Here is a 19,152-nt window from a genome sequence, read left to right as displayed (position 1 = left end):
TTCTCGTGAAAACAACAACAGTATATCGATGTATCGATATATAGAAATTTTAAACATCGATAGTGTCGATGTATCAGATTTTTAAAAAAAACATCGATATTTTTTCGATGTTTTTTTTTATAATTTCCTGATTAAATAATGAATTTAAAAGTTAAAATACTATTGTTAAATATTATTTTTTTACTCGGGCATTACCTTCGTTATATACAATATTTACACAAATTGATATGACATAAAATACTTTAGTTTTAAATCTTAAAATACAGTTAAAACAATTATAATTAATTATGATATAATAATAACCAACGTAAAACTGTGAACCACGATTAAAGATATCTTTAATCGTGGTCGCGACTGAACGAATCAAAATGAACACACTGCTAAGGACATTGATTACACTTACGAATTACAACATATTTACACATATTTTAACATGTATTACGTATTTTAAATTTTAATGCCCATTGCGAAACATGATAGTCGAGTCGTTTGATGGAACACTTAACCCAGAAAACCTCGTGAAAAACTGAAAACTGTGAACTGACAAATTAATAACACAATAAAAAAAAAGACATCGATGTTTTCTTCGATGTATCATCGATAAAAAAACATCAAAACAACATCGATGTTTTTTGCCCATCCATACTACATATTCGTTCCTCGATTTCCTGATTAATATTCCGTTATCGCGCTTCCCACTCGGTTATCGTTTTCCTATTTCGTGTACATTTATACGTTTGATTAATTGTAATTATAGTTGGATGAGTGACGTTTTTTTTTTTTTTTTTTTTTAATTGACTATGAATTTGTCTACGTGACATTGCGAAAACGATGAAAACGATGATAATAATAATAACAATAATAATAATTTTAATAATAACAATAACGATATTTCGCAGTCCTCGAAACGACGAAATCGGTATTCGTGTATACGCGCCGTTATCGAAAATCATAATCATATTCAAACAGATATAGAACGGATCAAAGTATAGTCGTGACGCTCCAATTTATTGCCATTATACGTGTACTCGTCAATCAAAATCTAGCACGCGTGTGAACCCCGCAGTCTACACACCCACACACTTAATAATAAATATTATACAGGGTGACTTCTCATTGATCGTTTTATTCAGATTAACGGTAAATGTTTGATTTCTGAAAACATTTGTCCGTTTAAAATTATTATAATTATATATTGACTTGGGGAACTGAAATTTTACTAATCCAACAATACATTTTATTTCGACTATTATTATCTTTTTTCTTTTTCTTTTATCAACAGTACTTAAATTTTTAATTTCAGACTCTATAGCAAAATATCATATAAAATACGTCGATACGCTGTAGTAAAATATTAAATTTGTATTTAATTATTTATCAGTATTTAAAGTAGGTCAATAATTGGTCATATTGGTTATTGGTTTTAGGATTTTTAAAATCAAACATTTCAAAAAAGTATTCCGTTTTACATAAAATATGTTTGTACAATGTATCATAATGATGAAATTTCAATCATTTATGTAGGCATTTTTCGATTGCAGAAATTAATAGTTCGACTGAAAAAATGTAATTATACCAGCTTAGAACAGGTAAACGATAAAAGTCGTTAAGAATATGTATAATTTTTTCCTTACAGTTTATGTGTTTTATATTGTAATTACACCGTTTTCATGTTCTAAAGACTTCTGATAAGTTATAATAATTATTTGCAAATTCAGTGATTCATATAGCAATACGGAAACACCGAATTGTTGTAGCTAAAACAAAGCACTATACTAATTTGACATTATATCATCTCGTAAAACCAATATTCTTGTTTTTTCCCGAGACTTTGAAATTATCGGTGAGTTATAATGCTTTTTCGTTCTATAACCATAGCAATAGCACACAGGTGTAGCATATTCAACATGTGCTGTACACATACACCAAGTAAACAGATATTTGATTGTGTTATTAATAATACAAAAATCGAAGCATTAACGTAATTGGAACCATAAGTGCATTTCACACATATTTTATAAGTGCTATATATACAATACTTATCACGTGTAGTGCTCATGTGCGCCCCTAAAAGCACACACACACACACACCCCGAATATTTTCAGAAATGTTCCGATAATATTTTATACAACATCGAAAAATGAAACCAAAACGATAATATATAATTAAAATTTATATTAGGTATGATGAAAACGCTTAAAACAACAGACACTAAGATTGTTGATATTATTATTATTTTATTGTTTTTAATTTTACGAAGATTGTTAATAACAAATAGTAAACGGTTTTTTGAAATAATAACCGTATGTAAGTCAAAATATCTTTCGTTGAAAGCTAAATTAAAAATATGTACAACGTGCTGGAGAGGCCGTCAATAGAAATTATAATATGCGTAGATTTGGGATATTTGGTTCCATACATGTCATAATCACAAAAATTGTCACAATCATTATTTAAATTAAAAGTGAAAAAAGTTATAATTTATAAATCATATGTCTATGCTTAGTAATTTCATCCATTTCATAGTTTTGGGGGTGATGTTGTGGATACCAGTCAGGCATTGATGGAAAAGTATATTTGGACACACCGTCTAAATGTGATTTATTGTTTACTTGGACTCCCCACATTCACACGACGGGTTATATCTATAATGTATTATTTTTTTTTAGATTTGTTTTAAAAATTTTAATATTTTACTACTCAGATATGTTGATCAATTTACCTACTCTGAGAAGTGATTATTTTTATTTTTTCGCGTCCAAATAACCCTATTCTCAAACGATTACATTTAACCGGTCAAATCCAAATTTCTTCATTGAAATATGTACGTGGTGCGTGGGCTTCAACAAAAATTGATGAAAAAAAACGTAGCAACGTTCAAATGGAGGATCTTTAGATGGATATTTGGACCGAAAATATACATTCTGAATGAGGCCAGGATTAGAAGAACCGTACGGAGAAACAAAAAAGGTATGAGTCTTTAGAAGTACTAGGCTAAGTTTACGGATTTGTTCGGCCGTAGGATGAAAACCGAACACAAAACGGAAATGTTATGAAAGGGTGTAAAAGTTGGAGGTGACAATTAACGAACGGGAAGGAGAGATGTCTTCAGATTACTGTGGTAATGGACACGGGCAACACGTAGAAAGCCGAAAAAAAGAAAAATTATGACACAGCAATAACAGTATAACAACACACGTGCGGTTGTTGTTTACTCGTCGTAAAAAATGTAATTGTTTTTCATCGCGCGGACTGCGGCAGGAGAATATTTATGTTGACAGTAACCCTTAACATCGCCCTTGCGCGTTACGTCTGCTGTCGGTTGTAAAACGTTAGAAACTATAAACACGTGTGTACCGCACAAGCCTGAACGCGTTTCGAGCGATAAAATGATTTTGCGAAAAATTGTTAAAAGCATACGGCCAACAAATAGCGGCTGGTTCGCACGTGGTACGCGTATAATAAATCCGTAACCGTTAATCCGGTTACATGCTACGCGTTTTAAAAACGCGGTATTCCAAACGCTTGCGTTAGGTTAGTTAGTTATACACTACGCGTTTTAAACTTTAGCGTACGCGTGTTAACAACTTGTTTTTGAAACAAATATTATCGGGAACGTACACGCGGGACACGGTGTAACCTAACCTCGTTATCCAAAATACTGTCATTTGGTATTTAAACGTACACATCGTACAACGCTTTTATTACTTTTGTTATTTAATTTATTTTAAGAAGAGTGGTTGTGCGGCGGTTACCCTGTGGTTACCATGTGACTCAAAATTGAACCTGCGCGTTTCGAAGCGTTCGGACGCGTTTGGACATGTGGTTTTTTCCTTGGTATGAACATGACCATATTATGTTGATGCCTTTTTGGTTTTGGCGTTCGAATGCCGCGTCTAAAACGCTCTAAAACGCTTCGTCGAAATCGCGTTGTGTGTAACCAGCTTTACAGTGACCACCATGAACGCAAGTGCGACAACTCACACCGAACGTTCGAACCGATACATCAAACGCGCGTACCCGGATAACACTGTCGCGAGCACCTCTGGGGTACTAACTGCGGTGACCGGAGTGCGCAATGATCACCCATGGCGCGCGCTTGCCCGTCGGTCCAACGCGAGGCCGGCGTTACTTTTTTGCTAGGCCCTGAGCGAAACTTATTTTACCCGTAACAATAGGCTGTAGGCCGCCATTAAAGGCGATGACGTGTAATCAGACTCGGTGACAGCTGAACGTGATATCGGTTGATTGAATTTAAGATATGCGGTAAAATAAATTTCCTATGTTTCCATACTGTGCGGCGTGCCGTACAGGTCGTCGTTGGTGAGTACATGACGTTTTAAATATAATATTGTTGTTTTTTCAATTGGTTTTCATTACACGCCAACGGATTTATCAAGAAATTGCACTCGCCAGGCGATCCACACGTTTCACGTTTTATTTTATGATATTTCCGTGCAAAATATTTTCTATTGAAAATTTTAAGCGCGAGGCCCAGGACTAATGCTCCGTTTTGCCTCTTCCTAACGCCGGACCTGGACCAACGCGCTAGACAGGGCGACCGAAGACGAATCGCGTTTATCGGGTAAACTAACTACGGCTACGACGCGTCTTGATTCTTGCACCGCCGCAATGACTGCAGGACGTTTGTCTCGTGAAAGGATCCGCGCGTTACGGTTTGAACCGAAGCACCGAAGTCCTCGGATCAGGCTCGGCGCGCGCTTTCGAATCGGTCATCGGAAAACGTTTCAAAGATCGGTTTCGCCTGTCGCACTAAGTCCCGGGGCAAAATAAATACATGAGTCGTGGCACGGGGATGAACGCGTACGGGTGTCACTCGGTGGTGTATTTGCCGTGCGAGAGAGGGAGCTATGACGAGATGGTTTTCGCCCCCAGCGTTGTTTTGTTTTTTTCGATCGTAACATTTCTTTCGATGGTAACAACACAAAATCCTTAGCAGTGTAATTGACATAACGTTTTATTACTTTTTTTTTTATTCATCTTGGTTGGACAACGTTATAACTGACCCTAATTATATGTAAATTTGGTTTGCAGATCAATTAGATATAAATCCACTAGGAAAAATCTTACTAAATCCTACTTACATATCTCTAGCCCGTGCAATACATATTGGTTTTCAAAGCGCAACGGTATAAGGAGCCGAGAACCGTGCACGAACACATTGGCCTATAACTGATAGTACGTTATGCAAATAAGCATTTTATCTGTTTTCGCTTAAACGTTTTCGAACTGCATCTTCTCGCCAAGGACCTAGTCTGCGGCGAGGTCAATTGTAAATGTCTCAAAACGGCAAAATACGATAACGCGTGATTAATAGTTGTTTTTCTAAATCAAAACTCAAAATGCCTACCCGTATACAATTATCACATGTGATTCTGGGTATCGTTAAAAGAATCGAAGAACTCTTCCTAATCCGGTAAGCTACGGAAGCATTCATTTCCTCGGTAATTACCAGCCAGGTGCTGCACCTACTGCTGTTCGGGAAAGTCAAAAACGCAACTTCGATCCGGATGGTGTGTTATACGTACCGTGATATTATTATACGAATGATGCAGCTTATATGATTCACATCGATATAAGGTTCAGCCGTTTATAAGATTAAAAATCGACCGGAACAGTTCGGAAGTAACCAAATACCAAAAAAAAAAAAAAACAATGATAGGACTGACTAATTTGATTATAAGATTCAAATTTTGATCAAACACTCTTCTGATTTACCAAGTATTAGATAAAAAGTAAATATTTTTAGGCATTCATTTTCATAATCGAAAATAACATTTTTTTTTTTTTTAATAAATCACAAATAATATCTATAATCCGTAAAAAATGTAAAATTACAATAGCGAAATGAGATTAATGATTAATTTAAAATGTTTTTTCGCTCTATCCTTTCCTCATTCACCTAAAATATTTATTCGGTTAAAGAATACTCACTTAGTGCTGATAAGTGTTACGAGTACCATCCATCGTATAATTTAACCAAGGAACGCGAACCACACTTTTGTTTTATTGTGTCCGTCAAAAACATAGTTAGGTCACATTTATGTAATGACTAAATTTCATAACGCTAAATACACACATGTACAATACTGCTCATAATATTATCCACTTAAACCAAAGGATCCGAAAATAGTTTTGACCGAATACCTTGTGCGTTACATTAATGGAAATAATCCCGTTCCGCGTACCTTTATTCCACCACTTTGGTACCCTCATCGCTCTATCATTAGTCGGTCGCAAAGTGCGTGAGGGACTCGGGTTTCTTTTTCAACCCTGCCGAGCACGTCACAAGGGATGATTCACAAAGTCAACATCCATTTTGCACATTATGCATTATGTGCCGTGAAAAAACCACAGCAGTTATAGAGTGCAAATGCCTCGGCACGCATTATTTGTACCTTGATAGTAACTTTTAATGGGTTTCTCACAGACACGTTACGGGCTTTTTCCGTCGCCGTCGTCGTCCAAATCGAGTTACGGTTTCCTGCCGTCTTGGAGTATACGTACAAACACACACACGCAAACCTGTGCAATATTAGTCAGTTATATACACAAAACCGAAATCTTCACTATGATGGATGATACACGATTCGATATTGAAGAAAGAAACTTTAGTTTTTATTTTTTTTTTTTAAATTATAACTTCTACTTTTATTTTTCACACGTCAATTTATGGCATGGAAAATTATTTGACTGACGATCGCCGCGACAGGATATAATATGAAAGATACTTTTTAGTTTTACCTATGACCTTTTAATGGCCCTGATTTTAGAAGAGATCACGCGTGTTCAACCTGGATAAAAAATAGAAACGTTAAAACACTGGTGCACACGACTGTAACACCGGATTATCTGTACACCTTTTAGCCCACGTACACGTATAAGCAACGCGTTAACGTATATACTGAGTAGAAAATCTTGAAAAAAATTTAATATAGAGCGATGGTAAAAACTTCTTGTGGCATCGTGATAGCACATACGTACACACACGGTGTTTTAATGGCATTTTTTCTCGAACCATATAATATACGTTGGCAAAAAAAATTACTATCGGAGGGGAAAAACACCGGTCGACACACCGGTGATCGGGAGTGTACTGCCGGAAATCCGTTCGAACGGCTTTTGTCGGACTTTGAAATAAACTGCGGAAGACATATATCGTGCTTTTGTTCGTTCGACAATATTATAAGCCGAAGACAACCACGATTAAACATCGCGCGGTCGTTTTTGTTCCACTGCGCTATCTTCGATTTTAAAATAACATTCATGACGTTTTGTCTTCATCGTCGGACGGGACGCGCAATAAACATTATTGTTATTATTATTATTATTATTACTATTATTATTAACACTATTATTCGTACTAATGTTTTATTTAACAAACAGTAAGCAAAACGGTTGAACGAACACATTTTTTCCAACAAGAAACGCGTGCACAATACATGTTTTGCCTACAAAAATCCGTTTCTTTTTAAATTACTTTAATTTCCAATGTACGTGGAATGAAAACGAATGTTTTCCGTCGGTCTCACTAATTGTCGTGCTATGCGCAACATGACATCTCCTCGCCCTCCAGCAGTAACTGATACACTAGACGTATCGTAAGAAACGTACAGTACTCAGTAGTAGTTCTCTCTATTCGATGCCTATTAGATATATATATTTATTTGTCTCGTTCCGGATGGCCCGTCGTAAAAAAGAAGAAAACGAAAAAAATATATACATATTACTACGTTTAAAACGACTATTGAAAACGAGGAATTTTTGATTTCGTAGCAACCCCGATCCCGGACGAACACGTTAAAAAATGTACGCCTATTGTATAAGATCTGTTCGTAAGCGGGATAGACAGGTGAAACGATAAAATATTATATTAACGCTGTTAATATAATGTACCCATAACCGGTGAAAAAAGTTTGGGTAATGTGTATGTTTCCTTCGCGTTGAAAATTGGATGTGAAGTCAGAATATTTTTATTTTACTTACCGGTAATAAAATCGAATTGAAAAATATTTTCATAAAACCTTAATCCACCCCGTAAAATATATATGTATTTATCATCTAATAAAACATGTGATACTTTATTTCTATATCACGCGTAATAACGCGTATTATTTTAACAATTTAATATATATACAAGATATGTTTTATTCGAAAGAATACGCCACTTACAACCATGTGTTTGTACACATACTTCGTTTTCTTCGCTGACAAAAATATAAGAAACGGAATATATATGTACTACAACTATATTTGTATTACATGTAGAGGAAAAACGACGAAATCCATTGGATTTCTGAAAACACAGAGCGGCGACCCTCAAGTGTATTGCAGGTAATATTTTTGTCAAACAGTTGCCGGGACACGGTCGGTAAAAATCCTTCACTCCTTCAAGAATCTCAACTAAATTGTCTCAGGAAACACAACAAGCCAGTGGTGATTCGGCGCGCCATGCCCATTCGTTACGATTTGTGAGCTTTCCCTGCACTACTACTAAACAATACATACCTTTAGAAAAAATCATGTAGTCTTTTTCCAATTGGCCATCTTTGTTTTACCGTTATTTCGATGCACACACACACACAAACATACCTACTCGTAAATATTGTATTCGAAGCTTACACTTCATTTGTTTCGAGAACAATAACTTATATTGATCTCACCACTGAAGCCCAGGCTACCTTCACTGCACGCAACAACGTATTTCGGTGATCAATGGCGACGTCGTTTTTACCACACGGGAGTTATGCTCTATAAAATTCTAAAATATGAACTTTAAACCTTATTACGGTGTTATTTTCGTGCCGCGTGTGATGGTATGCCATATACTACTATCATGTTGCTGAAACCGATTTAAACCGAAAATTGTACTTCAGACGTTATTGCAGCACTGTAGGCAGGTATCCGGTAAAATCATCCAATCCAATATCATCAAATGCTTCTACATTGTACACGAGTTTTATCTCACATCGGAGTAACATTTGTTTCGTCAATAAAATACATCATTTCGGAAATGTTCGCACGCCGTTAAAAAGCATACGTTTTATAAACGTACCGATGTACCGAGTTGCCCACCGTGATATACCGATGAAAATATCTGTCGATATTATAATTTTTTTTTACATTTTAGCACCTGAGATAAAATGTTAAATACATAAAGTCAAATTTGTATTTTTGTCCATTAACCGACTGGGAAAAATTACTTTTGAATATTTTATTTCTATACAATTACAATGGAAACAAGTTGTAGTACAATTTAATATGAAATTTTCAATAAATGTCGTAACGAAAATCGAAATTTCGACTTGCTAATTAATGAATATACAATTTAATACTAGAGAGTAAGCGTACCCGGAATATAACTGGCTAGTTAATAAATCAGTATAAATTAGGTTTGTAACAAATGTATAGACCATCTTATACTGAGAAATTTATATGGCTACACTATTTGCATGTTATTTATTTGAATATTTATACAATTACAGTTAACGGTGTTATATTATCGTACTAATGAGTATTTTTGTCGTAAATTTATTATTTAATTTAATTTATTAAATTGGTCAATATTATTAGCGGGTGTATACGTAACCTTTCTTATAAACTTAAACTTACTGTAATCATGAAGCCAATAACTGGATTTTTGATTGCGATTTATAGAAATATAATAACTCTTATAGCACAGCTTGTAAATAATATAATTTTATAGAAATAAAAAACTCGAAAGTAATTTTTCCGAGTTAGTTAATTGATGAAAATAAAAATTTGACACTAAGTCTTAAACGTGACCCCTCTTATTAAAAAATGAACTAAGACAAAAAAAAATTGTAATAAAAATTAATATCCCAATGGAATGGATATCAGAGATACCATTCCATCGGGGTATTACAGTGGACCTTCCTTCATAAGTTTTATGATATCAGAACTATAGGTATAAAGAATTCTAAAGATATTTTAAATTAGATAAACCCCGTTTTAGGGGTTGCTATTGAAAACCATTGTAGTGAGAAAAAACTGATCGCAATTCGCAATAAAATGCAATTATTTACACACGCGTTAATTTGGACAAGGTTTTCGAGAAAACAAAAAATATTAACTTGTATTATCACACCTATTATGTAGGTATTATTTCAGTGGTCTAGTTAAAACAAATATTATATTTTGTTTTAATAAAATATCATACACAAATATTTTATTCCATTATTCATATGATTTATAATAGGTACGTGCAGTATAATAATATTATTATGTTTGAATAATTCAGCAGCAATATTTTTAGATTATTATAGTACTCGTTATTTATCAGAGTCTTGCATACATAACTTACGAGTAGTGACAAAATGAATTATATCATTGCAGCGTTTATGTTTGTTCATGGGGTAAATGTGGTTTAGTATCAGAAATGTTTTGGAATATTTGTAGTTCGATGTACGTACAGTCCATATGAGTCAATTAAGGCGACGGGTTAAATAATTGCTTCGAGGGACACATTATTATGTCTATGAAATAGGAGAAATATGTTGAAACTTTAATTATGAAATGAGAAGTTTCGACTAAGTGCAAATTCATTATGTGTAAACTACATCGACCTGGACCTAGCTTAATGACAGAGTTGAAATGTATACAAAAATTACACGAAAGCTATGTATTATATATACTAGGTAAATTATCCATCTCTGCCGGGTACAAAAACTTAATAAGTAAGTAAATTTAATAATATTTGCAAATTCAAGTTTGACTAAGTAATACTGATAATTAGAATATAATACTATGGCTGGATTCAAATAAGCTCATATTTTAATAATAAATAGATTTAATTTAATATAGCATTAAACATTTTTTATAGAATTACATTAATACGAAGAATTAATTCATCTTCTATCATTTTCAATAATAATAAGTATCCAAAAATAATTTTTGCAAAAAATAAAAAGCATTTTTGAAATTTGGGTAACCTTGAAGAAGTGACAATCACTATAATATTTCGTCTTATTGATAATGTTTATATTATAAATAATATAGTTTACATAATATAAACTTTATATTCACCATATTTTCCTTAAATTTAACATTTGATTTGAAACTTTTGGCATAGACTTATATTTAAATATCTAGTTTCACCTGTGAAATATTATTAGAAAAAATACTAATATTATAGTGTTATATTAAATAATTGATATTTGATTAAATAATTAACATTCTAAATACATGATTTTAGTAAATAAAGAACCACTAAGAAAAAATATGAAAGTCAATATTCCTAAACAATTTAGTATTGTAGTTTTAAAGTTTCAGAACTCAAAAACTTAAGAGATAAAGTAAAAAAGAATTCAAAAAAATTAATTGTGATAATACAACTAATTGCTGATAAAATTAATAAAATAAAAATATATATATATATGTATAACACATGATATACATGTATGTGATGTATATATATGTGATATATTATGTATATATATATATATATATATTTAAAAAATAAAAAGGTAAGATGATATAAATTTCAGATTTTTTTTCTTTTTTGGCTATTATCATCTTTCCTCGTAACCATTCAAATATATTATTTTTGGTTTTCAAAATATAAATAAAATCATTAGACTGAATGAAAAATAACAAAGTATTTTGATAGAACAAATTCTTTGCATGTTTTTTATATTTTTACCTAACATGTAGGTTGTTAAAGTTACTTTTCTTATAAATGTTCTATTAATTGTGTTATTATGTGCTAATACTAGTACATTAATAATTTGTTTTTACTTAATTAAATGTTATTTTCCAATAATCTTGATTTATTGTTTTTTTGTTTTTGTTTTTTTTTTTTTTTTTTTTAATTTAATTTATATTATCTATGAATATCATATTTTTTAATATGATTAAAAAAAAATTAATTTTTCAAGTCAAATTACCAGAATACACAGTTTACTTTAGATTAAACTAAATTCATCCTGACATCACAGATCAATCGCATTATACAGTTCTGAATATTTATTCTGGTTAAAGATTTGAGTATTTGTATTCTTTCAACTGACTGGTCAAAAAATAATCAATCAAATCATTGATCCCAAGCAATATACTTTTGATATTAGGCAGTTATATCTAAAAATGTGTTTCCTGAATACGGCCATGATGTCTATTTTTTGAGCGTGAATAGTTATTAATTTATTAACCAGAAAATAATTTTTAATTTTTATTTACTTCATTTTAATCCAAGACAATATTTTAGTGATATCTGAATAATTATTATTATAAATATTAAATTCAAAACTTCCATTCCCTTAACTCTATTTTATTCAATTGATATAATTATATATAAATATTTTAAAGACATAAATGTAAGACCTTGTCATTTTTTTATTTTTTTTTTTTCATTTAAGAAACTAAACCAACATATACACAATAAATAATTTATTATAAAATAAATAATTTAATATCTGGTGCTAATATCAAACGCAAATATATTTTAAATATTTCTCACTTATAATAATTACAAGACAATTATTTATAATATGTACAAATATTATTACTTACATGACCAAGTGTAAAATGATGTTATTAAAAACAGGTCAAACCACATGTTTTATTGCAATCTGAATTATCCAAGATTGATTGTAGTGTTTCGACGGTTTATATTCAACGGATATCCTGAAAAATAAAACACAATCAATTATAGATTTCTTCAGTAATCTTTGATTTTTTTTTTTTTTTTTACATAGTTTCGAGAAAATATACCAATAGATAAAAAGCAATCTTATTTGTATTACAATTTTTTTAGCTGCTGAATACTGGAGCAGATCGACAAAATTTTTTAAATATCATGTGGTGCTACCCGCATGATTATTCAAAATGTGATCGTAAAATTCGATCGAGCATATAAAAATATACTACTTATTTCAAACGTTATTCCGTTTCCAAGTCCCATTTATTTATTTATATGAATTTGAAATCAATAGAGCTATGCAACGGTGTAAGTTGGAAAATGAATATTGAATATCTCCATATGGTATTAAATATTTGAGAAAATGGTCAGTAAAGGAGTATTTCAAACCTTTTTATAAATAATATAAAAAGAGAGAAAACATTTCTTGGCAAGACCATTGAAATTTCAATACTAGGAATTAGAAGCTTATATCTTCGAAATACAAAACGCTTTATACTGGTTTTACCCAAATAAATATAAACGATTTCTGTACAAAATTTAACATTGTTTAATAGTTGAATTGTTTATATTTTTAAGTTTTTTTTTTTTTAAATCCGATAAAAAACTATGAAACTTTTATTGTGGGTATACTAATTAAAGAAGTCCAAAAACTATAATAATAATAATAATAATTTATAATTATCCATATGTATAAGTAAAATCAATTTTATCTTATTAATGAAAATATAAAACTCAATAAAAAATAGAAATCGATTTCTTAATACCGCAAGTAAAATATTTGCAATGAATGAAGTACAAATGAGATTTTAAAAATACATATTAATGTACTTAATAAAAAATTATTAATTTCATCGAAGAAATGTAATGTACACGATATCGCGGAACTAAATTCCGATCTGGTTAGAATTTCCCATTAATTCTTTTTTTCCATGCACTCAAAACAGTTCTTGAAAAAATCAAGAATGGCTTTAAGTTCTATATTAAAAATTCATAACATTTTTGCTGCATTTCGACAACTCGAAAAGTCGTTCACAGAGAGAAAAAAACATAATAGTAAAAACTTGCAACATGGTTTCATCGCTTTGCTCGAAATCAATTATTATCAATTATTTCCGGTAAATCTAATTTCATTATTCCACACTCGTTTCATGTATATATATCATAATAATTTCAAACTAAAGATAGTTCACGATGAAACAAAATGCGTATTAAGCGTACCAACTCGCGCTCAATACTGGTCTCGGTACGAATTTTGTTGAGCGTAATATACGTATTTCAAACAGTTCGATCCACATAACCGATTTTTCATCATCGTTCACACGTCGCAGTGCTCACCGATGCGGTAAAATAAACCTGCATATTATTACGTATTGACGCTATAGGGAATGCGTTTTTATTAACCAACGAACCAGACGACTAAACCAACAGTAATCAACCTTTTTTTTCCACAGAGGGTCGTAAGAAAAAAACATTCCTTGGTGAGCCAAGAACTTAAACATTTTTCTTCGAGTTAATAAAATATTAAATATAGGTTTTTTAAACATATTCAACAACAATTTTTAATGTATATTTCGATGGATAGCACATAAATCTAATGATCCGTTAAATTTTGATTAGTGTAAATAAAATAAATTGTACTGAGCCTAAAAAATATTTCTGTGTGTAATAATTTTTTTTTCCAATTACTATACAAGTACATTAATGTCAGTTTTGACGAGGATGTTGTTCACAGGGAACATTGAATTCAAAATTTTCCCATCTAAAATTCATCCAAAAAATGACTTGAATATTTTCGTTTATATTTTTGATTTTGCATTCTTTTGATTTTAGATGTTTTTTTTTTTAATTTTTTACTCATGGATAGACATTTATACTTATATTTTCATATAATAATCTTCTAATTAAATCTCAAAACTATTTAAATTCCAAACCGTTTCGGCTTGAGGAGGGATATTTTAAACTCAGCGATATGTTGAGGTATTCCTGTAAACCCAACCCCCACCATTCCCTCGGTCCCGCAATAGGAACGTTACACCGTATCAACAAACTGTTTGTCAATTATGCATGTATCAACATATCTCCGTGCTACTTGTTGAGCGTACACGACCCCGTATTTTCGCGTCCCGTGCCATAAGACAACTACAACGATGACGACGTAGATCGATGGACAACTCCGAATGAACCCAAGCGTAGCTGTTTAAACACGAATATACGCGCACACATTTATATGTATATACTTATGTATAATAGGTGTACTTAGGATGGGTAATGTTTAAGTTGCGTTTCACGCGTTTAACTCGCCTTAAGTGATCATTAAATGCGATTATAAACCTGTACGACTGGGCGGTGATAGCGTGTTTGGAAATATCGACTTGGCTTTTTCAAAACTTCCGACGAGTGACCTTGATTTAACAAATTAGAAAAATCCACTCTTCGAGCTTCTTAAATTTCCGGTTATCAAAGAATGCGCATATCAAAGAATAAACCGTAATTCCGTATACGATTCAAAAATAATATGATCATTTGTATATCATTATATTAAGTGTAGAATCCTAAATAAATTAAACGTCTTAATCATCTATAAATAAAAGGTAAACATTTTAGTACTTATTTTAATAATATTAGCTAGTATGAGTGCACATTAGAAATATTAATTTTTGATTTTTACTTGCACTGAATAATATCAATTTACTTTAAATTTATCAAATGTAGTTATTCATTATGGAAAGATTAATTATTTATTCGGTATATCCTAATTTCATCAATCAACAACCTAATTGAACTATATACTGGTAACTAACGGATGATCACATTACGACGATTGGATGTCTAGTTTTCTTAACTTATTTTTAAATAGCCAAAAATTATAGTCAAAATTAGTGAAGAAAATAACACTGAAGATCAAACGAACGAACAGAGTGTTTGGATATGATGTAAAATAATTTAAAATGTGTTTAAAACTGTGTTTGAGCAGACGGATTTTTACGAAAAAATTGTCCAAATTTCCAACCATCAACCGCGATGATATATATCGAAGCTTTATCTATTTTCTCTTTTATTGACTAAAATGTCCGTCACCTTGAGTTAAAAGCTATAATATTTTAAGACAAGGAATTTCATCGTCAAATTATTATATTTGACTAAAAGGCTTTTAACGTTCAACGCGTTTATGATGCCTTTAAATCATTTCCTCTTAAGTACAGTTTTTTTATTACGTCGTAGGAATAAATATATATAAAACACGCCAATCAATTTATTTTTGAGCTCAAAATGCTTCCCTTATAATTTGTTTATTATATATACATTCCCCGCAAGGGGACTCTTAGTATTTACGGGCATTATGACTCCGCGGTTACCTTAGTTATGGTGGATTCTCCATTAATGAGGTTTATCATACGGCTAACCACCCTTCATGGAAAAAAAAAACTGGTTACGAATCGACCAAATATGCCGCAGATGAAAGTGTAGCTAAAAGATTTTTTAATTGGAATATGGAACGAGCGATCATTATATAGGACTGGACACTTGACGACAGTGATATCGGAGCTTGAACGATACCGGCTGGATATAGTAGCGATGCAAGGAACAAGGTGAACAGAAAATGAAAATTTAAGGACTGGAGATTAGACCCTTTTCCATAGTGGCGTAACAGAATACCATAACGTAGTTGGATTTATTGAAAAATGACCGGATACTGCTAAAAGAAGTTAAAAAATTTGAGTCAATTAATGATAGGATATGTTGTATGGAAATATAATCCAAATGGGCCCATATAGTCATTGTTAAGTGCTACGCATCAACTAAAGATAAGGACTATGAGGTAAATAATATATTCTATGATAGATTAGATACAGTGTTTGACCTTATATCAATAAAGTAAAATTCCTAGTAAAGGATTTCAATGCAAAAGTAGAACAAGAACTAATATACAGGCCAACGGTTGCAGAATATAGTCTGCATGAAAAGACAAGTGATAATGGTACTAGGCTAATTAAATTAATTTTGCTTTGACAAAGAACATGATAATGAACAGGAAAACATTCCCATATAAAAACATACACAAACGTGGATGTCATCATCTGGGCAGACAAGAAATTAAATAGACCATGTTACAATGGAAAAAAAAACTATGAGATGGATCACAGACGTTCGGAGATTGAGAGGAAGTAATGCAATATCGGACCATTTTCTCATTTTCATTTATCAAAATCAGACTTTCAGTGGATAGAAAAAACAAACAGCACTGCCCAAAATATTGAACACAGAAGCCCTAAAAAACCATTCAATGAAAGGATAGTACAAAAAAAGATTAACAAAAGCATTACAATTGATATAAAAAACAGGGAAGTTAAATGAAATTTGGTATAGTACACAAAGTATAGCACACATAATAGAGAATAAATGCTATTTATCCATGGTACCACTGTTCAAGTCAAAATTACTTTCAAGAAAAACAAAAATTAGACTATACAAAACTCTAGTCAAATCTATTGTGTTATATGCACGTGGGGCATGGGTTTCAGCAAAGACAGACGAGAAAAAGCTAATGATTTTTGAGAGAATCTTCAGTCCTAAAAATAATACGGAAAACAATGAATACGAAAGAATAACGAACGCAGAATTAAAAGAACTGTATGACGAAACCGACATAGTAGGTATTCTAAAAAGCCAAAGACTAAGCTGAGCAGGACAAATATGGAAAGCAAAGGATAGACCAAATCGAAAAAGACTAATAGGACAACCAAGACACGGTGGAATGGCCATGTCAAAGAAGATTTGAAACTCCTAGGATTTAAGAATGGAGAAACAAGAGCAGTGGATAGAGAAGCACAACGAGATATAGTAATATAGGTTAGCATGGCCTAGAATAAGCCAAAAAAAAAAATATATATATAGTTATTAATATTAATTTGTACCGACACGATATTTTATAATATTATCATTATGAAATCCAAAATCCCGAACGAATTTTAAGTTTCAGACCATTGGCTGACATAAAAATGAATTACATTTCCTATCATTTTTTATTATCAATTATGTTTGTAGTCTATGCAGAGCGATATTAGATAGGTACTAAAACACTGTTGATCTGTTATAATAATTTAAAGTAGCTTGATGCAAAATCATGAAGAATAATTTATAGTCATTGCATAGTTTTAATAGAAAATCATTCGTACACTTGTATACGAACGGTAATTAAACTGAAATAGTTTGTAAATACAATAAAATAATACATCTTCGTGCAAGGAAAAAATCAAGTATGGCATGTATAGTATGGTATACGAATCGTAAAGTATAACAAAATAAAAAATATGTTTTTGATTAAAGCACATAATATGAACGAGTGATTAAAAAAAATATATAAATGAATCTTAGTTGTCAGTATATAATTATGTATCGTAGTCATGGTAATTTGCTATTAAAATCAAAGTATCACCGTAGATAAATTTTAATTAAAAAGTACTTCATTTTTCATTGATAATATTGTACGTTTGCATAACAGTATAATAGTTGTGCATCACGTTTTCGAGTGTCCACGTCCATATTATTCGTAACGATCGCTTTAATATTTCAAAAACGTAATGTGCAAAATGTTATAATCTATAATTTATTTTATTATTATTTTAAATTCGGTTTCGATTTCATTGTAATCGGCTATACAATACAGTATAATCATATTTACCAATGACCATAATACGTGCGTGCGCATGATTTTCGTCACTGTTCATACATTTTTAATAATACTATATTAATTTCAAAAAAAAAAAAAGGTCATTGCATCTACTATAAAGTTATTTTGAACGGTTAGTGAAGTATTCTGAAGTAAGATTATTATAATATAATCAATTAAATAAAAAGTATGATCCATTTTATGAGTAAACTTTTATTATAAAAATATTTCCTTATAATATTTACTTATAGCGTTCACTTTTTTTATAATAACATCCCATCGTATCGTAATGTTATTAATTTTACTGTAATTTCTGTGCATAATACAGATCCGATTCAATTTCTACATACCTTTATCGGGAAATATTATATTTATTTGTCAGGAGGCACACAAACCAGATTAAGAAAAATAAATATTGGAGTTTACAAAACGTGTATATGAAATAAAAATCGTGGAAATAATAATAGTTGCTCGTTATGAGCCACGGATTCGACACCAATCTAAATTCAATCAATAAAATTATTAAAACTTTCGAAGAACACCGAAAACCATCGAAAAGCTTACCATGTAGGGTAGCAACAGAAATGTTTGAAAACGTACATCACGTATAACCGTGTATATTACATACATCGTACGTTAAATCGAAATCTAAATCTATTACGTTTTGTTTTGTGTTTTATTATTAAACACTCTGTATAACCCCTGCAAAAATTCGGAATCATTGTTTATGTTCATAAAAATGACGTCATCGCGAGGGGGTGTAATCCAAGGGTAATTTACCGGCGAATGATCAGTCACACA

The 19,152-nt window shown here is 31.4% G+C and overlaps 1 protein-coding gene across 1 annotated transcript in view; it reads right to left on the bottom strand.

The window, feature by feature from the left end:
• LOC112683244 overlaps positions 1 to 19,152 on the bottom strand; it is a 102,950-nt gene that overhangs the window by 78,483 nt on the left and 5,315 nt on the right. The window contains exon 2 of the mRNA XM_025554162.1: positions 12,551 to 12,664. Within this exon, the coding sequence (XP_025409947.1) occupies positions 12,551 to 12,596 (46 nt within the window). The 5' untranslated portion in view covers positions 12,597 to 12,664. The remainder of the gene's footprint in view (positions 1 to 12,550; positions 12,665 to 19,152) is intronic.

The sequence above is a fragment of the Sipha flava genome, unplaced genomic scaffold, assembly GCF_003268045.1.
Source record: "Sipha flava isolate LNK unplaced genomic scaffold, YSA_version1 222_pilon_pilon, whole genome shotgun sequence".
Taxonomy (NCBI): domain Eukaryota; kingdom Metazoa; phylum Arthropoda; class Insecta; order Hemiptera; family Aphididae; genus Sipha; species Sipha flava.
This window is presented reverse-complemented; position numbering and strand designations above follow the sequence as displayed.